We start from the raw sequence: 23,834 nt of genomic DNA on the forward strand, positions 1-23,834 counted from the left end.
CCTAGATCTGTTGATTTAAGCCAGATGTACTGCCCGGTTGCATAAAACTCGAGATGTCTATTCTATAACTTTATGGTATAGATAAGCCTGTGTCCGTTTCTGAATGCAAATCTATCTATCCAATAGCTATCCATTCGATAATATGCTGTAAATTTGGCTGCTAGATGGTGATATGTGTTTACAGTTTGATTTAACAGTCTTGAAAACTTTGGATTTTAATTTGAATTTAGCTACAAAACATTACACATTTACTATTGTTGACATTACACATTTACTATTGTTGATATAGAAATTTATCGACTTTTTAACTTCTCATGAGACAAAAACAAATATTATCATCGATGATGCAGGTATTTAACTTCTTCAGCACAGTTTCTTTAAGGCCTTACATGAATTGGAGTTCCCAACACTGATTGTATGGTAGCCTATGTAATTATTGCTGCAAAAATGACAACCAATTGTGGAAGAAATTTCTACGATTTTTAAAGAAGTTTAGTTATGGAAATAGTTTTTGCGCAACTTGCACTTTTCTGTTCTTATATTTCAGGAATTATTATTAGAAGAATGTTGTCGTCTATTCATGTTCTGAAGCTTGTATTTACTTAAGGATATTAGATTTGATGTTGATAAAATAAATATAAGAATAGAGAGAGCTGACAAAAATATATGAAGTATGAAATAATATAATGATACAGTGAAAGAAAAGAACTAGAAAGAAATAGACAATGCGTGTACTCGATCCATTAACCTCTGGATATGTATCTGATACTTATCCAATAAACTAAGGAACAGTTTGTTTACACTCCCGTACATAGCCTCTACTTGTGTTATAAGTGGAGGGCGGATTTATATGCACTAAAACTAGTGAATATATCCATGCATTTATGCAGTAAAAAAGTTAGAAATATGCTCTAAAAATGGAGAAATGTGCACAAAAAAGTGTTTTGTTTCTTAATGAAATTCACAATTTTCTCTATAACCTTATTGTTTTTTTTGTCATGTAATGATAAAGATAGAATGGTGTTATTCTTTCATTGATGTTATTTAGTAATTAAATTATAATTTCTTACATATTATCAAATATCATTTACCAATCCTATCATCATCAATTGTTTTTGTTGCAGTAAACAACCAAATATTTCTCTAAATTTTCTGTCAGAAAACTTTTCCTTCTGTCACTTACTGTAAAATGTTTCTATATGAAGAGAATGACCTCTCCATGTCACATGAAGTCACAGGGCATTACCGCAATGTGACTATGTCACTTGCAGAATAAGAATTGAATTCACATTTAACAAGCAACGCACTGTTGACATCCCGAAGAAATGTTAGTCCTGGATTCCTGGCTTCCATTCTTTAAATTTTGTGATGAAGACTGTTTCAGTTTTAATTCAGTTTTAATTTCAATGAAAAATGCGAGCAGATTGTAATATCGTGGCAGGAGAGAGATGTTCATGTACAGAGACAGACCTGAGTTTGTTGACCTCTTACATCTGTATTATGAGAAGAAAGATGTGTTAGTACAAAAGAAAAGCTGATAAAGTAGTATCCTAATAGCAGTAGGCCCAAAGTCAATTTGTCTTCTGCAGGGTTCGAAATTGACGTTTACACGAACCAGAACACTGTTATTTTCGTGAACTTGGTGCTGTTGATGACGATGGAATTAATAAGCAGCAAGGTGACGCCGAGTATTATCATGAAACATTTACATACACATCAATTAATATAAAAATTTCAAACACAATTTGTCTTCGGTAAATTTAATCCTTTTATCATATTTACACAAACGGAAACCACGAATGGTAATCACTTCATTCAGCCGAACAAAAAAAAATTTATCAAATAATTTACTTCAACGCGTATTTTATTACTAGTGAAAGAAAATTATTTCCAATTCTTCACATAAGACTGAAACCTTTGTTTTGCGAAGTCTTTGAAATGGTTACTCATAAGTTTAATAAGAAATTCGACTCATGCCTAGCTTTGGTCTATGACATCTGATCATTAGCTCGATATGGAGTGATGAAGTGTCGCGAGTCCCGGTCCTTTTTAATTTCATTAATGCCGCACTTTTATTCAGAACCTCAATCACACTCAATGCAGAATTAAACATATCAAAGGAATGCCTCAAGATTATTATAAATAATTAGCGAGAGCTTTTACAAAGTGCAACAAAGCAGTAGCGACATTGTCGTCAATATTATTAACAATTCACCCTTAATTGAAACATGTATTGAAATATATGTCGCACCTCTAGAATAATACTGTCACAACTCCCAAAAATTGAATTTTGAGTTACAGTTTCATAATCTTTATTTAATCCTCAATCAAACAGTAGAACTATTTACATCTGTTGTATGTAGTAACTGGAGTTACTACACTTTATTACATAATGAATGTTTCCTTTACCTACACTTGTTTCCCACTTTTTCTCTACTAAGGTTTTACATTCTGTGCAGTGTTCAATGTTGTGTGTATGCTGATATAACAATAAAGTGTCGTGTAAAACTTGTAAACATATCTTCGAAAGTAGGGGATTACTAATAAATCATTTTGGCTTCTGGAGAATGTTAATACACCATGTTGAAGTAAGGATGACAAACCAAAGACAACTTCCAAGTGCAAGCTTAAGAGACCAATGATGAAAGCAGTGAAGATTTACTGTTACTTCGAAGCAGTAATAATGAGGTATGGAATTATATTTTCAATAATTTATGACTTACACAAAAATATTTTATTGTTGGACACTCACACAAAATGCTGGAGATTCTATATATTCTTACATAGAAAAACAAATAAAAATAGTCTTAAAATGTCCTGTATGCACTATCACAGTGGATTGACATAATGCAATGTGTAAAGAAGTCTGGAACAACATGTAAAAAAAAAAAAAATTTAATTATAATGAATTCCAAGACTTGGAAGGAATTTGACTGTCTATGAAATTGGAGACTCTATATTTTATTTTACTTGGTTATTTAACGATGCTGTATCAACTATGAGGTTATTTAGCGTCGATGGGATTGGTGATAGTGAGATGGTATTTGGCGAGATGAGGCCGAGGATTCGCCATAGATTACCTGACATTTGCCTTACGGTTGGGGAAAACCTCGGAAAAAACCCAACCAGGTAATCAGCCCAAGCGGGACTCGAACCCACGCCTGTGAGACTCTATATCATGGAATGGAATTCAAATGCTAAAAGTCACAAACGACTGCAAATTCACAATATTTTACACTACAGAGTTTGATTATTCCATAGCACTGATCTTAGGAATGACAAAGAGGTCGAAGATATAATAATGCAATGTTTATCATTATCAGTTCAGCATGCTTGTATCACAAGTGAAAAGAAAGTTGGCATATTGTTACTGTGTAAAGATGGTAAGCCTTTAATGCCAAGAATTCACATGAGTACATATTATTTGTCATGAGGTGTCCTTCGAAAAGCAAGGTGTACAGTCTCAAATAATACTACTGAAGTATTGGAGAGTGAATAGGCTCTGTTTTGTTTCATTCAGATTTAAATATGTTCTTTACTTTTAATAGACCTAATGGTGTGTTAATAGAAAACAGGTTTTGTACATCAGTAACTACAAGCCAGTTTTTGAAAACTTTGAGTTATTTTTGTTTGTTTGTAAGTATGAGTAAAGCATATAAATAACTGTGTACTGATGTACATAGATATCAATAAAAGATATAGTAATTGTATAAAATATTGTTGTAAGTCATGTTTTAATTGCCTATGTAGAAGTAAACTGTTGTAACTATCATGAATTATTGTTTTATACATGTTGAGTAAAGAAAAATAAGTATCAGTAGATATGATAAGCTTTGATGTGCTTTGTATTCACTGAAGGAATTAAATTGATACTTGGTGATCTTGATTTTTCATATGACTTTGAAATGTTTATCTTGCATTTACTCAAAACTAACTTTTGGTAGTTACGACAGTATTATTCTAATAACCGGTTTCACCAAGCTTCACTATGTTTTTAATGATTCATTAATTTATTTACTGGTTCATTAAATCATTTTTATAGCTCACCAACTAATGAACCAGTAAAGCTTTCATTAGTTTGATGATAGAAATTTCTGTCTTTAAATTTTTAATAGTTCACTAGTCGCAGTACAAAATGGCAGAATGTTCCAATGTAGAATCGTTACATGTGGAATTGCTCGATAATTAAAAGTCAGAAGGAGATAATATTAATAATTTAAGAAACGATGGTTTTTAAAATTTGAATAACAATGTTTCATGAAAGATACCGCCTTACGAAGATCATGGTACTCAAAATGTTAAAATAAATTGATCATAGCTTAGTGTATCTTACAAATATAAATCATCCTTTAATGCCATTGCAGCAATTGCTATTAATTCTTCGGTTCTATGCTAGTGGAAGTTATCACCTTGTTGTCAGAAACCTGAATGGTATTTGTAGATGCTAGTTCCTACATAAATTTCGGTTGCAATTTCACCATTATGACCAAATTATGTATCATTCGCAACGGAGAACGTCGAAATTCAGGTTATAATTCACAATTGTTACAACCTAACTTTCATAGAATAATTGGAACCATCGATTGCACACACATGCCTATTTTATTTCCTGGTGGCCAGTTGGGTGAAATATACAGAAACAGAAAGTCATTCTTCTCATTGAATGTACAGACCATTTCGAATGACAATCTTAGGATAAGGGCAACTTTTTCATTTGCATAATTCTTTTTTCATTTGCATAATTCTTTTTTCATTGTCTCTTAAAACTATCATAAAATACTTTAAGTTGTTTCACAGTCCGTTCAGTAACTTCTGGATGGGAATTGTACTCGTTGGCCAGTTTTTCCCAAGTAGATTCATTATGCCGAACCAAAATATATATATATATATATATATATATATATACACACACACACACACACACACACACACACACACACACATTGGTTTTCTTATTTTCAATTATATTTAAATATTTTGGAAGCACATCTACAAATATTGCCGTCTCTATGTTGTAATTAGAGCTTCTAGCTCATTTTACTCTTTCTCCATTTTATATATTTTGTAACCACGTTCCTTCATTTTTGCCCTGCATGCAAATGATATAAACAGGCATTGGATTTGCTATATAGTAGGCTGTGGTTTCATAAACATTTTGTGATATAGTTATGAAAAATCCATTGAATAGACTTATTTATCTGTAATGAGGCATTACTTTTTGTTCATTAAATGTTAAGAAAATTTGGTTGGTAAACAGTTCGCATTTTAGTGGATTGTTAAATATTTTAATGTTCACTAGTTTATGTTTCATTTGGATTGATTTACTGAAGTTTGGTGAAGCTGGCCATAAGATATAATTAGTAACAAATTAAAACGAATCAAAATAGACCATTTCGAGCCCTGGTCCTCTGTCAATAAAACTGGAAGAGAATAATCACAAGTTTCGCAACCCCCTGCCCCTTAAGAAGAAAAACGTTCGAGTACGAAGAGTGTGAGAATAAATAACCTTGTCATGAAAAGTAAACAGCTACCTTACGAGAATTACATATGTATAGGAAGGCAATGAAGGACTTTTCCTATGCACATACAAAGTTAGTTTTCAACAGACTGATTATAAAACTGGGTTCAAGTGGACAAAGACTGCAGATTGTAATGGTTCTGTTTTCTGATTAAAATACGGTAAGTTAGTAAGAGATATATTGTCAAAACACCCATAATTTTTTTCCGGCACTTTGCACAACTGCAGTCAGCTATGATGTTACATTTATGACAAATAGCCTCACTGTCAGTGATGAGCAGGGAACGGATTTATATGGACTAAAAATATATGAAATATGTAAATATATATGTAGTTATTTTTACCAAAATATGGAATTAAATATGGATTTTTACCAAAATATGGAATTAAATATGGACTTAAAATTATAAAAAAATGACTATGTACGTTAAATATTGGTACATTTTAATCAAACTAAACAAAAAATATAATGGACGTACCTTATCTTCCAATGTAGTTTCAACAAAACACAATTTTTATTGTCTGTTACCATAACAATAGGTTACAAACATTTCTTTCAAGTGCTGAAAAGTGAATCTTCTTCTATTGTCTCTGAGGATAGATTTATACTGACTAAAAGAGCGTTCGACGTCACAAGAAGTAACTGGTACATAATTCAATTTCACAATGTCTGCTGGGGATAAGTCCAAGTTAATCTTCACTGTTGATTCACCACTCATCACAGCAACAACCTTTTGTAGTTCTTCATATCCAGGGTTTTTTGAAAGTACAGTGTCCACCTTAGCTCTTACTGCATCTGCAACTTTACCTCTACCACGATTCAGTTGTTCCACAGTACTATTTATAATTGCAAAACTTTCAGATAGTGAAAGGTGCCTATTTTGGAGACTTTTGAGCGTTTTTATGATGCATGAAAATGTATGCTGAATGTGAGCTAAGTCATTCTTCACACTTATGTCACAGGTAACTGTTTTCGCAGTATCAATTGAGACTGCATCTTCAGAGTCCAATGCAAGGAGAACATTGTTAATAGAGTCTATATGTTCGGCATAATATTCAACTGCTTCTAGCCATGTACCCCATCTAGTTAAAATTGGCTTTGGTGGCAATGGAATTTCAGGGTACATTTCTTTCAACACGTTAACTCTACTGGGAGCTTTGAGAAATACTTTTTTCACTGATGAAATCAACAAATCTACTTTAGGGAAATTGTCTCTGACCACTTCTGCCACACGATGAAATGCATGCGCCACACAAGTAAAATGAGTCAATTTAGGATATACAACAGATAATGCTTGTCCAGCTTTGACCATATAAGGGGCAGCATCGCTAATAAAGAATAACACATTATCGTACATAATACCCTTTGGCCACAGGATACCCATAGCTTCGTTGAACAGTTTAACTATAGTTTTGTTATTGCACTTTTCTAGAACATCACAATGTAAAAGAATTCGTTCAGAATATTGTTCACTTAACAAACCGATAACTACATTACCAACAAGTCTACCTTCTTTGTCGGGAGTCTCATCAATGGAAACCCAAATTGAACTATCTTTAATTTCATCTCTTATCTTCTGTATTGTCTCATCGTAGATGGATGGAGCATACGTCTTCCTAAGTGTTGACTCATCCGGGATTGTATGTTGAGTATATTTTTCAAGGAATTCCCTGAAGACCTTATTCTTTAGTTTGTAGAGAGGAATATCAGCAGAGATGAGAGAACGGCACAGGTCGATGTTAAACTCAGATCTTACATTCGATGTTGTTGGTTGTGTTAAAAACAATTGTCTCTGCTTGGAATTTAGTTGTTTGTTGGCCTGATGTTTACTAGTTGTAATGTGTTGTTGCACCAGGAACTTTTGTGTAGATGATACTGCACACTGACACAAATTACAAAATAATATTTTATTGTCAGTTGATAAATCATCTTCTTTAAATTCTGAAATGTAACTTGTTAGTTTTGATTTTAAATTGACTGAATGACGTACTTTTGGCATATTTACCGTCTTTATAGTATGATTTACAAAACTGAACCTATGTGTACTCTGACTGGCATTTAACTGTTGAGCTGCACAACTGAAGTCTGTTAAAAATTTTAAATTAAATTAATACAGTTTTGTAACTTACTTTCCCATTGTTGATAGGACTGCTAATTTTCAAATAACTCTGATGTTAAAGGGATTACTGAACATGTGTTTAAATCTCTATTGTTGAAATGTATTTTTAAAAGTTAATGGAATTTTGTTTTGTTTTATTGTTAAACCTAATATAATATGGACTGTTTTATATGAAATATGGAAAATATATGGAAATTAACGAAAATATGTACTAAACTCTAAAATATGGAAAAATATGGAAAATAAAAGTAGGATTTTTCAACCCTACACATTGTGAAACATAAAGATAATGCAAAATATAAATTATATTAGCTTTATGAGTAAATATGTATTTACATATAAATCCTTTCCCTGGTGATGAGTTAAATAGGGTTTGATGAGGTGATAGTTGTATCGCTGGTTATGTGAAGTATCAGAAAAGCACAGGATGTGTGATGATATCCCACAATAAGTTTATGTTTCTATTAGGCAGAGTGCAGTGTTGCGAATATTTACCTTATTGCCCACGTGCTCACCCATTGTTTTCACTATGTGTGAGGTTATTATACGCTATTTCATTGTAACGACCATTATGCTATAGTTTTGAACTTACGCCTGGTTAAAAAAATAGTATAAATCTTATAACATCAATGATAAAAGTTATTAATTTTAGACGAAATGCAAAAGAATATGATACATTAAATGTTACAATTACAAACATTTCTTAAATACAGTACAGTTGTCCCAAGAAAAAATGGCCTGACTTGTTTGGATCAAAATCAAAGCTTTAATATGCTGTTCACTCGTCATTTCAAAGGAAGACAATTATATGGCCTTCTAATCAATAATCAAGGAATAATGAATATTGAATGTTCGTTACTCAGATGACCTGCTCAACAACGTCTCTGGTCTAGTGGACAGAAGTCTGGTCTCACATGCAGTAGATTGGGGTTCATTCCCAGTTGCAAAATTTTTTTTTGTTTATAATTTTTCATTCCCTGTAATTTATCATTTCAAAGTTTGGTACATTAACACACGACAATTTTTTAAAGACAAACTCTATAACTAAACTACATTGGTAAAGTCTTTTAAAAAACAGGACCATCTCATGAAATGTCTCTGAATATTAAAACACATTCTCCTCAACGCCTTGGAAGAAATGGCCATATGAATCCCTTGCAACTGCAGATGAATTATGACAACTAATTCAGAATGCCTTGGCAGAAAGGTCAGATTTAACTTCAAATATGGTACGGCCAGCAAAACTGAAATTCCTACAGAATACAGTCCAGGCAAATAGAGATAGTTATTTCAATGAAAGACAGGAAGCAAGTTGTACACTTAGGAACAAAGAGAGATTACTTGAAGGAAAAACTAAATGAGGTAGAAACAAATGGTAAGAATAAAATCATTCGAGATTTATATAAGGGGATATAAGAATTTAAGAAAGGATATCAGGCAAAGGTACGCATGTTTAAGGATGACAATGGTAACTTGCTTGCAGACTGGAATTGAATGGGTTACATCAGCTGCTTGTTTATGCGGATGATGTAAATATGTTAGGAGAAACTCCACAAACTATTAGGGAAAACACGGGAATTTTACTTGAAGCAAGTAAAGATATAGGTTTGGAAGTAAATCCCAAAAATACAAAGTATATGATTATGTCTCGTGACCAGAATATAGTACGAAATAGAAATATAAAAATTGGAAATTTATCCTTTGAAAAGGTGGAAAAATTAAAATATTTTGGAGTAGCAGTAACAAATATAAATGGACACTCGGGAGGAAATTAAACACAGCTTAAATATGGAAATGCCTGTTATTATTCGGTTGAGAGGCTTTTGTCATCCAGTCTGCTCTCAAAAAAGCTGAAAGTTAGAATTTATAAAACAGTTATATTACTGGTTGTTCTGTTTGGTTGTGAAACTTGGACTCTCACTTTGAGAGGGGAACAGAAGCTAAGAGTGTTTGATGAATAAGGTGCTTAGGAAAATATTTGAGGTTAAGAGGGATGATGTTACAGGAAAATGGGGAATGTTACACAACACAGAACTGCACGCATTGTATTCTTCACCTGACATAATTAGGAACATTAAATCCAGACATTTGAAATGGACAAAGCATGTAGCATGTATGGACAAATCCAGAAATGCATATAGTGTGTTAGTTGGGAGGCCAGAGAGAAAAAGACTTTGGGGATGCCGAGATGTAGATGGGAGGATAATATTAAAATTGATTTAAGAGAGGTGGGATATAATGATAGGGACCGAGGGCGGGTTTATGTGAGGGCGGGTTTATGTGAGGGCGGCAATGAACCTCCAAGTTTTGTAAAAACCATCTGTAAGTAAGTATGGTATGGCCCATGTCCCAAGGATTGCGTTGTCACCCAAAGCATAAAACATGAATTTCCTACTAAAAATGTGGCATTTTTATAGTTATTTTAAATTATTTTATTTCAGTTATAGAAGATGCTGCTTTTATTTTGCACCACAGGTGTTTTTCTTTTTTTAAATAATACTTTTCTTCTTAGTATCCTATGTCAGTGCCTATAATGCATGACTTTAATTGAGGAGTGAGTGCAAGAAGAGCGTTAGCCAGTTAATGCTGTTATTGCATAGATAGCTGTTCTTAAATATTCTGTATTACAAAATGTTGAATTTTATTAATACAGTATATAATCCCTTAACATAGCATTAATTTATTGTTACCAAATGTAAAGATTTTGTTTCTAACAATTTTAAATTTTCTATCTAATTTTTTTCAAAAGCGATTTTTTACATTAACGTTATTGTTGCTACCTGAATATATATTACCTAACTTACTTTTAAAAATCCCTAGATGCAAGTGACTCGAACTTGGGAACTCTGGATTAGAGCTCAATATGCTATGTCTGAGTTGAGACATGTTGTAGTGAACTCCTTTTCATCATGGTGATATGAACTCTACTACTCAGCCATGAAAGTTTAAAGACATAGGTTTCAAAAAGAAGCCATGCTTACGGTACCAGTAGCTTAGTTTGAAATACACGTTATTTCATTGCTTAATGACGTAAATCATATTAAAATGTAGGAAACATTGCAAACAATAATAATTCATCTGCTTGCTGAACTCAGTCCTGAAAACCAGAATCCATATTTTGTTGCAGTAAAACTGACATAAAAATACTTATGAAATATTTAGAGGGTTCTTGGATAAGCTCAACATTATCACTAAATTAATATGATTATACCACATACATATGCTAAAGATTAGAATTAAATAATTCTGTCATGATGAGGATTCAACTAATGACGAAAACATTATACATCTGAAGCCTGGCTCTAAGCTACCCTATCTTGTGAATACTTGCCTAAGTAAATATACCTACCGTAGGGTAATTTCGAACTTACTATAACAGGCACTTTATCCCAAAAAAAACAGAGAGCAAAACCTTGCCTGCTGATGGTGCACCTTGAATTTTTTTAGGAGTTGGTGAACCCTTATGTTTCCACTTCATACTTTGAATTTTGGTTTCAGTGTCGTAGTGGTTAACCCAAGTCTCATCCAGTCACATATCGTTCCAGAAATTTTTTTTTGTTTGCTCTAAAATTAGTTAAATGCTGCTTTCAGAGCACTGCTCTTTATTGTTTTTGCATCGGCATTAACATTCGAGGTACCCACCTTGCAGTTATTTTTTTCATGCCCAATTCGTTTACCAAATATCATGCACACCATGGTATGAGAAGCCTGTTTCCTCTACTAATATCCCTGATGGTGACGCATCGTTCTTGCGGCACTAAATCATGCACTTCATTGATGTTTTCTGGTGTTGTGACAGTTCTCGAAGGGCTTCACCATGTTCATCTTCATATGATGTTCTCCCACATTTAAACATTCGACACCATCTTTTTACTATACCATAAGATATAGTAGATGCTGCCAAGGTACCTGTCATATCTTGGTGAATTTGAGATGGAGATATTCCCTTCTTTTGTAGGTATTTAATCACAGCTCTTAGCTCAACAGGATCCATTTCTCTACTGACGCAGCACCTCTGGTTACTTAAACACCTGCTATGCGCTAATGCGGACATGTACAGACTTGCAACTTGACATGTAGCCATAATACATTTCAGTCATTTGTGTGCCACAAAACAGAAATTTTAGTTCAACTAGAAATAGGTCAGGGCTACAGCATAGGGATCAATCCTCGTAATACTACTCACATTTTCTGTTTACTTCTTGGTAAGAGATATTTCTAGTTCTGGCCTCCTTCGTCTAGGCAGTATTGACATCATTACTTATGTACTCCCTCACTATTTCAAAAGTTCCTGGCATGTTTTATGTGATCGTAGGCTATAATCATCAGTGAACAGTTTGTTCTCCACACATCTTTCTGTATATATATATATTATGACAAAAAAAGTCCAGAGGTTCAGATTCATTGATTAGGCTTACAGTTCTATATCTCCATATTTTGCTGTCTGGCACGTAAAAAATGCTGTTCATAACTAATGCCAGTAATCCGTTTATTTCAAGGGCATATCATCATCTAACAACAGTTGCAAGGTTTCTGATCAGGAAGCCTGAGATTCTTAGAGTCGAACCTGTTCAGTTGCTATATTGTTAATCTCGAAATTAGAATATTTTCTTCGAGTTTGAACTTCCAGTGAATAAAATCAACATAAAAGAATTAGAAACTTTTTGGTTTCTAATTTGGGGGTTAAAAACTGAAAATTCCTAATCCTGATTTTTTGACGTTATGAAATACTAATTGCCTGTTGTAATGTTTTTTATTATATTTGATATTTTTTAAGAGAAGAGTTATTGATTACAATAATTAAGTATTCGTTATTTACGTATTTTGTCACAGACAGTTGACATTTGATGAATAGATATTTGACCTGCCACAGTCTGATTATTCACATGTGTGAACTCTATTCAACAGTGTGCCTGTGCTAACTAGAAAAACAATTGCTCTCTTTCATTTTGTGTGTGCCTCCCCCTCCCCCTTTTAATAAAATCGTAATCACGCAGCCCCACTTTCAAGTTGATTAAGCTGTGAAAAAGTCCAGAGAAGATATGTACGAGTACATTCATGTTGATGTGGAGAGCAATTTTTCAGACTTTTGCGATTTCTACTGCAAACCTTTATAACTGTTTATTTGTTTAGTATTAAATGAAGTTTAATTAGTTTGAATATTATACATACTTAATTCATAGCAAAGTGTTTTCAGATTTTACAGAATACATTATGTGATTGGGTGTGAATGTTGTACGGTATAAATATTAAAGTGTTTTCAAAGTCTTATAAAGGTATCAAATGATTGCTTCTAGATATTGTACACTGAGACAATACCTAAATGTAAAAGTGTTCTATACCATATATATGCTGATTTAGGACTTCTGTAACAATCTCTGAGAAATGATAGGTCTTCCAGGAAGGAACATTTTTTGTGAAGTAACCTGCATGCATCATCTGATGGTTCGTTCAGAAGTTATGCACCCCTGTTTGAGGTATATTTTGCATATTGCCCTCTAGCTGCCATCATTGCATAAGTACATTTGTTTGAGAGGCACAGAAACTTCGAATCTGTTTTGTTTACAATATTCAACCAAACCACACCCTATTTTCCTCACCCCTACTTTACGTCTGTGTACATACAGTAAATGAGATATAAGGTTATGATTGACACTGCATGGGCAAACTCACGTATTATGTGAAGGCTCGACATTTCTTTCCCAGTAACACTGCAGTGGATTATCTGGGCATTCACTTACTATCATCAATACCACAGTACATATGTACTACAGTAAGAATGGACATCTTTGGTTTGTCTTAGCTCAGTGAAATGACAGTATGTTACGGGGAGGCTTGGGTTGAGGGAAAACCCCGGAAAAAACCTCAACCAGGTAACTTGCCCTGACTGGGAATCGAACCCAGGCCACCTGGTTTCGCGGCTAGACACGCTAACCATTACTCCACAGGTGTGGACTTTTAGATTGTTTAATGGTTATTGTGCTTACCATTAGATTCGAGGTTCATGGATTCAAATCTAGCTGAGAGCAATGGATTGTTAAGGAAAGTCCTTGTATATACTTTCGAAAGGACTGTAAAGCTGTCATTCTTTTACAATAAAAAATTAAAAAAATATTCTACTCTGAATGAGAGGACGCCAGGTAGAACTTAGCAGTCTTTTCTTGCCATTGTCAAAATAAGAGGTAGCATACTGGGCCTGTATGAGTAACTTAAGTGTACCACTCTCCACCTTAATCCATACCACATGATATTTGAACTTGTTAAATTATATAGCTCTTATTCTGACTTAGTGTAAATTTGATGAAATTTATTAAAGTCAGCTTGTGACTCAAGTCCGTTATTTCTGTGAAAAGAAGATACTTTCGTATATGTGAGTAGAAGATTATTCACAATGTTTACAGATGCATTGTCCGAAAATAATTAAAAGGCAGTATAAAATATACATAGCAGTATTTCTTTTCTTGAAAATTTATATAATTTACAGAACATAATTTTATTACTGTATATTCTGAAACAAAATGTCTCAGATCAAAAAGTATGACAGCTATTTGTTGTTGTTCTTCAAATGGCTAAACATTTGGTAACGAAACTATTAGTTCTCTTACAGTCCAATATTTTTGAGGTATAGAATCTTCTTTTCCTAGGATTCTAAATCTTCCTGATTTCTATAGCTATCTTCATGAAGCCAACTGTCACTTTGTATCTCTTTTAATAGATAAGCTTTCCTGCTTTTAGCAATCAGCAATACAATTGAATTGACCTTACGAAGACAATAATTTTATTTCTTTTAAAATCGAAAAGAAAATATTTTAAAATGTAGGTCTAATCATGTAATTTTTAAATATTATTTCTTTACTTTCAGTTGATGGTATATGATGTAGTAACACAAAGACTGGATCAGATTCCATCATTACAAGGCAGAAGGGACTCTATTTCAGCACCCCAAGATCAGCAATGTGGAATCCATTCCGTACAAATCAATCCCTCAAAAACACTGTTAGCAACAGGTGCAAGAAATTCTAGTGAAATTGCAGTGTACCGCCTACCAACTTTAGATCCTGTTTGTGTGGGAGAAGTAAGTGAATCATAGTTACGTTTCGAACAGTAAATGTGTTGCAGCAAGATGTATAAATTTCATACAATAATTTGATTTACCTTCAGACATGTTAGGTAATTACCAATATTCACTAAGAAAAGAAAAGAAAAGAAAACTACTTTAAATGGAAAATAAATTACAGTATCAACATAATAATCTTCAATGTTAGTGCACATTTTTTCATAAGTATTAATTTAATTTTTTTAATTTAAAAATTTTTCGTAGTTTAGTGTGTATGTATGGAAACGAAATTTGGACCATATGTTATTATGAATAACGCCATTTTTCTATTTAAAAACTTAACATAAAATCCACAGAAGAGAAAATTCACATTTATGTAACTAGTTCTGTAAGAACATATCTAGGGTCGGAAGGAAGAGGAGAAAGGATAACAGTGATTGAGAAGAGCAATGGAAGGGCTGTTAGATGAGGCAAGTAATGTGTGGTAAAATCTAGATTTAATAATTTGTATGTTACAATGAGATATTGGAAAAATTAATGTATGTTTCTTCTCCATTGCAGAAAAGTAGGCTAACTGCTATAGGGAACTACTGTAAACGAATTTTTGTAATTCAGACTGAATATTAATAAAGTATAAAAGTTGAGCTCGATCTGATTGACTCATTTTCTACAATATAAATAAATTCATTACATTAATTGCTTACTGAAAAATCAGTTTGCACTTCGATAAAAGTTCATAAACTATTAACATGGGTATTCCAAACAATTCTGCATAAAATAAATTTATGACATTATATATATATATATATATATATATATATATATATATATATATATATTTACTGATCTCTCTAGGCTTAAGGTCATCCAAATTCTTCTCTCCTCCTCTCACTCCACTTCACTGCTGTTTTTTCTCTCATTTCCATTTTCGTATCTTTTCCTTAAATTTCTTATAGTTGACTTCCTTTATTCTTTCTTTCTTTCTTTCTTTCTTTCTTTCTTTCTATTTTGGGTTCAGTTTTTGACTCAATTGAAAATAAGTTGAAAATTCGAAGTAACAACTACATTCATGAATTATACAACAGACCTCGAATCACAAAACTAGTAAATGCTAAAAGTCTACAATGGGCATGTCATTTCTGAAAGAAAAAAGCCTCCGGGAAGACCAAGGACTAGATGAAAGGATGAGATCATGAAAGAATGCCTGGATAAGGGGGGTTGTCAACTGGGAAGAGCTGGCAACGGACAGAACTGAGTGGAGTTGCTTTGTGAAATTGGACGGAGTCGACATACTGCATAATGCCTAATTGATTGAGTGATTAACTGAGTTCTTCCTTTATTATAGGAGTAGGTAGTAAAATACATTCTCCAAAATCGTTTCTCTGTTTGTATGACATGCAAGTTACTTGTTGCAGGGTGCCCACAGGGACTGGGTGTTTGACATGTGCTGGCTTGATGACCAGTTCTTGGTATCTGGGTCCCGAGACACACGCATGGCACTATGGAGAGTGCAGGAGGACGATATTGCCACCAAGCAGGAAGTTCCTACATACAGTCATGTCCGAGCCCTTGCTGTCAAGGAGTGCAAGTCAGCGCAAAAAGTCCGTGCTGTGGCATTCAACAAGAGTTTCCAGGAGATAGCAGCTCTCTCACTCAATGGATACATTCATATCTGGAATGCAGAAACATTTAAGCAGGTTCATTGACCAGTCACAGTGCTAGTATTTTTAATTTGGGGAAAAGCGATGTTTAGGTGGACAAAACTTAATCAAGTTGGGCAACCAGCAGAGGAGACTCGTGAGATTTTAGCTTGGTAGGGCTGCACTAAAATTTTCAATATACTGCTTTATTATGTCTTATGTACCATAGCAAAATTAATGATATTAATAAATTTTACCTGTATTGGAAGTTGAAGCCATAATCAACCACTGATCCAGTCCTTTTTGGTTCTGCTGTTGCTGTTGTCATTGGTATTTATGTTTTTTGATAATTAAAGTTTTGAAACACTAAACACTAAAATTTAATTTCAAAATATTATATTGGTTTGTATTATTGGAGATAACATTTCACTGTTCAATTCACAATTTTATTTGAACATGAAGTCTAGCCTTCTTTGTTTGCAGCTAGAAAATTTATTAATCACTTTATCATTGAAATTAACAGTATTTTCAATCATCATTTTTTTCTACACTTAACATTGCCAAAGCAGCAAGACAGTCTTGTGTCATTGTATTTCTTAGAAAAGTCTTCACTTTTTTCAGTGTAGAAAAATATCTCTCAGGCTGTGCAGTAGTCATGGGAGCAGTAACAATTATTTTGAAGAGAATCAACACTTCTGTGCAGGAATCGCTGATTCCTATATCCAACATGATTTCGTACATTTTCATAAGTCCAGAAATATTAACAGAATTCTTGCCTCTCGCACAAAACAGATAGTTCAGTTTTCAGACATTCTTTACGCAAGACAGGATAAACTTCAATAATTTCATCAAGTTCAGCTGAAAAAATTGTATGTAATTTATATTATCTTTGAAAGGAGATAAATTTAACAATTTTGCTGCTGACAAATGGTTATTCAAAGTAAATCTCTCTTTTACCTGACAAAAAAATGATACACACCTCTTTCACAAGGACAGGATTTTGCGACTTGCTTTTCTTCTTGTTGATGAGTAACAGAAGGAAGTTTGTTGTTTCTTTCTTTCATGATTGCCTCAAGGAATGAATTTACTGCATTGTAGATACTGGTGGAATTCGCATTATGATGCTGCAGCTGGTTATACAAAATATCCATATGAGGCATGATATGATGAAAAAATTCTAGCCAAAAGTTGAGTCCTGTCATTGAACATATGAAGAACACTGGGTAGCTCCTTGTACACTGGAAGAATTTCTTTCAATTTGAAGTTTCTCATAGCATTCTATTAAACTCTTATTTTCAAAAACAGTATTAACCAGGCCTGCACAAGGTTTGCGCTCTTCGAGCCGGCTCACAGCTCATGAGCGGAATGTAGATATTAGCTGCGCTCTGTATAGGGGTGGACTGGAAGAAGGGGTGTTCTCGTACAAAGTATATACAAAAGGAAGTACTATTACGAGTGTTCATGAAATGAATTCCCGTTCACTGTTTGCAAAACTATCTTGGACTATTATTAATTAATAAAGAAATATTTATTTTACAGAAATGATAGAAATTCTATAGCTACTTAAATGTACAGTATCATTTTGTTATATTTTTATTTATCAGTACATTTATTAGGTTTTATGCTGTTGGCAGCTGAAAGAAACAGTAGCCCACTGATCGTAATGAAACATCAGTTACAGATGTTCAATGTCTGCCTTTATTAAAGTTGATTATAGAAAACAGTTGCTCACAAAAATAAATGTTGAGCCAAACATAGCAATCATTTTCACAGCCAGCCTGTGTAGTCGTGGATATTATTGCTAATGTTTAGTCTTGTAAAACTCAACCAGGCTAGTAGTATTATTCAAACGATCTTTAGCCCTTAGGTCACATTGAAAATCACTAAGTTCGAGCTGTAAATCGTTAAATGTTAAATGTTACGTTCTGTCTTTTATATTCCTCCATACTGTACTGTAGCAGTAGGTAAGCAGCGTGAAACAGTTACTGAGAATAGGCCTACACACTGCACTCCACTAGATAGCTGAGTGGTCGTTTCCCTCTCCTCTACCTATAGCAAGTCTATATCATTCTGACATATCTTCCTCACCGTTTCGGCGAGTGGAAAACACGGCTCTCCAGCTCCGAAGGAGCACGCGTGCTCATTGAGCGCTGTTTGTACAGGTATGGTATTAACTAATCCGCTATGAAAATTCCATTGTGTATTTGATCCTCCAAGAATTCGTCTAAAAACACTATCCAACACAGTTAATCGTGAGGGCAACTTAGTACAAAATGCAGGTATAGCAGCAAGACTACTGAAAAATTATGAGCTTGTGAATTCTGTGATGCTGCCTTTTCTATGATTAGATTCAGCTGATGTGCACAGCAATGCACAAAATGTGCATATTTATAGGATTGTTTAATAATTGTTTGTACACTTGCCTTCTCTCCACTCATTATGGCAGCTCCTTCATAAGTCTGGGTGATAAGTTTGTCATGGTCGCCATTCAGAACTGTACTGGTATTCAACTGCTCTAAAATGCATTCCGCTAATACTTCAGCATTTTGGGCTTTTGGGCTAAACAACCCCCACAGTCTTTCATACACAGCACTGCCCAATTCATAACGGAAAACAATAACCTGCTGCATATGACCTGATATATCAGTTGTATTGTCTGACATGACTGACAAAAATTTAGATTGTTGCATTTCATCAGATATTTCATCATGACACACTTCCAGAATACAGTCAAGAAGTTCATTCTGGATTGTCTTGGAAGTTTCTGTGAACACTTTTGAGTTCAAAAACATGGTTTTTGAGAGACTCATCTAAGTTTCCAGCAAATTCCAATAATCCTTAAAACATGCCAGGACTCGATGACTAAAGTTTCATCATGGCCACGTAATGGAAGTTCAAATTTCTCGCAGTACTTTATACAGTCTATAATTTTCGAGAGAATTTCTCGATTTTGTCTCACTTTCTCATTATGTTTGTTTGTTTGTTTGCTGTCTGTAAGCGTCACTTAGCTGATTTGCAATGTTTACTTGCTCTAACATAGCCAAATCAATGATATACTTAATTTGTTTTGCAGAATCTTCGTGTTTTTTAGCTTTCTCGGCTAAATGTTTAAAATCATTTACCCCTGCTTTTGTCGAAGTTGTATTACCTCCAAACAATAAACACAGAAAGCTAAATAGCGCATTTTTTTTCAGGACAGCCACACAACTATTTATGCTTATAATAAATAGAAGAATTAAATTTCCTAGAGTAAGTCTCATATTTGCTTGATGATACCTGAGAAATAATTAAGTCAGGAGTGTCGACCTAAACTCTTAATTTCACTGTTTTTTGCAAATGAAAGTGATGAAAAACTGATATTTTGCAGATATTTAACACTGTTCTTATCGTCTTAAAACTGAAACAGTTTAAATAAGCACACTGCACAGTCTTAAAAACACAGCAATATGACAGCAAATTCACTGAAAAATAATGTTTTTGGGACAATAAAAAGAACACATTACACCACGAAAAGATGTGAAATTGCTACGTGCTTGCTGTATGGTCTGTGTTGACTGCAGTCCGAAGCTGTTGGTTTCACAACACCAATATTGCTCTCAAACAGCAGTCAGTCTACAAGCACGTTATGTGGGCTATGCATAGCTTGACGAAAGTATCTACCGGCGTTTTGCTGAAGATGAAGACAATAGAAATAAATAATATACAGTATTCTATACATAGGCATATCTTTCAGGAATTAAGTAGGGGGTGCAGCCTAGCAGCCCTTATGGGCACACCACCACTGCCAACCAGCCTTTCTTGTACTCCAAATCATTGAAATTTCTAGTGGATGATGATGATGATGATGATTATTATTATTATTATTAGTATCATCATTATTACATGTAAATATTTCATATTTAATTTATTGCCATTAAGCATAGTACATGCAACAGACAATGTCAAAGAAACTTAGATAAAAACATATTAAATATTAGTACTGGTATTGGTATTACATATTAGTACTGGTTGAAATACTATTCACTTTTAATTTGTGTACCATCTAAACACAAAGTAAAATGAAAATTAAATTTTATGGAGGTTTAACAAATTGAAATTAGAACATTATTATTTATGCACAGTGATAAGAAAAGTTATTAAATAATTGCTAAGCGAAAGTTGTGAACTAAATACTGGTATAACAATAACTAAAGTAATAAGTACGTTGGGTTGAAGTAGTTTAAAACAAGTTTTAGTTGGATTTTTAATATTTGTGTGGGTACCAGTGGAGGATAGGTATGTATTAACTTCGGGTCAATATTAGCCCACTAAAGCTCCACTAATGGTACCACTCTGCCATTGATGGTATTTGCCTTGGATCTGTGCAAGCAATGTCAAGTTTCTGTAGCCATAGCTAATACTTCAGAACAAAAACTTTAGTTTGGGTTACAGAGAATTAAAAACTTCTTCAAAGAATTATCTGAACTTTGTGTATCTCTTAAGTTCGTTAGCAATTTCTGAACTGCATGAAGTGATTTTCTATAAGTATTCAGAATAATATTATTTAATGTAACATGTATGACTTAATTTTTTATAGTGTTATAGACAGCAACAGAGTCATATTAATAAGTTCTACCTTATCGTTTTTTTAAGGAAATAAAGAGAATCAGAAAGTATTCCCCAGAAGAATTAAATCCATGTCATTTCGGAAACTACTGCTACTCCTTGTAATGACTAATTCGACATTATTATTTTTATGCAGAAACTGTCAAGGAAGTTACCTTCCTGCCAAGAAAATGTTTGCTTGGCTGTGCAAGATGCTGGAATGTATGCTGTTGGCTGTCGTTCTTACACATTGCTATTAGATGCTCGAACACTTCAAGCTGTAAAGAAGATCTCTCCTCGATATAGTGGCTGTGGTGAGACGTACTTTATGCTATTTAAGCATTAAATGGAGAATGTGTCTGTTTAGAAACATGAGAAATGTGGAAGAATAGTATCCCGAAGAATAAATGAGATAAATGATGAGTGTGTATCAGGCAAGAATAATTGAAGAAATTAAGTAAAAAATCGCCACAAACCTTAAGACAATAATGTCGATCAGGACTCATTAAACTTTACCACACTCCATTTTGATAAGATATTGTCTAAATTACACAATCTCCAAACATTATTGATATTAAAAATAGATTAACTTTGTATTGTCTGAAGAGGCCAGTGCACTTATATCTTGCCATTAAATAATGCATTAAAATTATGATTGGATGCCAATCTATTTCATTGTTTGTGCATTTTATAATATGTGAGTCTCTTCTTCTAGTAAGTAGGGGACAAAGTGTAGAATGTAAATGTCTTTTATAAATCTTTCATTTTCTATAAGTAAGAAAAGACAATTCTCAAAAATTCAAATGTCATTTCTACCATCAGCATTGTGGAAACTTACCTAGAGATTTTTCTGTCCATAATATCTCGTGCACCAATGATTCTCTGTCTGTAACAGCGAGGTGGTTGAGTAATTATTGACAATTTGACATGAATTTCAAGACGACATGATCTCCACAAATGAGATGAAATGCTGTGTAGATGATCCCTGCAACTTATAGAAGAATGTAAGCACTGTAGTTTATTGTTAGGGAAAGAAAGGTGGATGCTGAGAACATATTTCCTCTTAAAACAATTGGTAAACTGAGGATTTCTATTTCAGTAAAGATAACTTTTGATCATTTTAGGCATTCGTTCAGCTAGTTTCCAAGGCAACGTGTTAACTATTGGAACTGGTGTTGGAATACTTCTTTTCTACGACCTCAGAGCTGGCAAATATCTAGAGTCTAGCATAAATTCCAGTCGTACTGTACATCTGAAGGCATCAAAAGGCTGGGTGGTAAGTTCATAAAATGTTATTATGCCTTAGTAACTTGGTTGAAGCCCGATGAGTAAAGAATGTAATAAAACTGTTTTGAAGAAGAAATACAGACTGGCCATAAAGTCTTTCCGTCATTACAAATATTAATTTATAAGAAACTGCTAAAATTAAAAACATAGATTTTAATAGAATGTAAGAGAACTCATGAAGTTTTTTCTCATGTTAGTAAACTTCCAAGAGTGTGCTGTTGGTATCTCAGAGAACATCTAAGCGATATTTAATTTCTCGCCAAGTTTTATTCAGCATTTCTTTAGAGATGGAAGCAATAACATGTGTTATCCTCCTTTTCAATAGCCTGATTTCTGGTATACGTGCTGAATTTATTCTGTCTTTCACATAATTCCACAGGAAAATCTCAGAGGGTTATGTCCAACAATCATGGGGCTAGGGTGTCTGACAGTGGCATCCAATCCATTTATTGGAAAATGTTACATTAAGAAAATCTCAAAAGATTAATCCCTAATGTGACTGTGTAATGTCACACAAGGTTGTATGTAACTCATTCAGCTGAGGTGCTACGAAGAGCTCCATAATGTCCAACTACACTCTTAACTGTTACTTTGTGTTCAGTAAAAAAGATGGGACTGATGACTGTGTCGTGCATGAGGCCACACTGTACATTCATTTTAGGGCTGTCCCTTTCTTGTTCAATGATGATACGAGATATTAGGACTTCCATATACTCATATTGTGACTCTTGACTTTTCTAGTGGTGCAGAATGTACCTTTGTCTAAGACACAGACTACAGAAAATCATTGTTGTCATCGATGCAATGCAAAATCTCAGTTTGCAAAAGCAGTGTGATGAGGACAGTCTGCAAGAATTGCATGATCTGCACTTGGTATACCAGACATGGATAAATGTGACTGAAATAAACGAGTGTTCTTTGCAACCTTCGGTATAATGACATAAGCATAATATAACCCATTGCTATCAACAATTCTTTCCAACCCTGCCTGTCAACAAGTGTCTTTCCAACAAGTGCACTGCAAGTAATATTGATGTGCTTCGGCCCTGTTGTGCACATATAAGTAGTGGACGGTCTGCTCATACGGGAGCCTGCACTTCATCTCTTTGTGGTACTCATCTGTACTTTTGTTGGAAGTTATGTTGAACAGAAGTGGTGATCTGGTCTCATGATACTGGGAAATACATTGTGCTTCTCCTTAAAAGATAAGAAGTCTTCATGAGTTCCTCTACCTTTTCGCACAAAATGTGCACTGCTAACAGCAGGTTTTGTTTCATTAAATTTTATAACAAGGGAAATACTTCATGGCCAGTCTATATAAGTTTTATTAATCTAGAAGTTAAAATATAGCATTTATAGAATATGGGAAGATTTGTATTAGACAATAATTAATTATTAATATATCCATTACTAATATTGCTGTTAATTGTATGTGTCCAAGGAAGGCATGAAATCAAAGATACATATGCGTGTGTGAAGAGAAATATATACTGTATAAAGAAATTTAAACAAGAAAAAAGGAAGCAGCAAGTTATGAAATTATAATTTGGTAACAGCATCACGCATGCACTAGCACTAGCTGCTAATTTTTCTAAAAGCTGATTATTACGTAGAGTGTGGTTCTTGTT

General features: G+C 33.7%; 1 protein-coding gene across 3 annotated transcripts in view; it reads left to right on the forward strand.

Annotated features, from left to right (window-relative positions):
- The window catches only part of DCAF12 (DDB1 and CUL4 associated factor 12-like protein), a 94,688-nt gene that overhangs the window by 24,556 nt on the left and 46,298 nt on the right, over window positions 1–23,834 (forward strand). For all 3 annotated transcript variants that reach the window (XR_011334520.1, XR_011334521.1, XM_069838111.1), the window contains exons 2-5: window positions 14,501–14,713; window positions 16,111–16,392; window positions 21,077–21,233; window positions 22,044–22,195. Coding sequence is in view for 1 of the 3 variants with exons in the window: in XM_069838111.1 (XP_069694212.1) it covers window positions 14,501–14,713; window positions 16,111–16,392; window positions 21,077–21,233; window positions 22,044–22,195 (804 nt within the window). In the remaining 2 variants the exon portion in view is untranslated. The remainder of the gene's footprint in view (window positions 1–14,500; window positions 14,714–16,110; window positions 16,393–21,076; window positions 21,234–22,043; window positions 22,196–23,834) is intronic.

This window comes from Periplaneta americana, chromosome 10 (assembly GCF_040183065.1).
Source record: "Periplaneta americana isolate PAMFEO1 chromosome 10, P.americana_PAMFEO1_priV1, whole genome shotgun sequence".
Classification (NCBI taxonomy): domain Eukaryota; kingdom Metazoa; phylum Arthropoda; class Insecta; order Blattodea; family Blattidae; genus Periplaneta; species Periplaneta americana.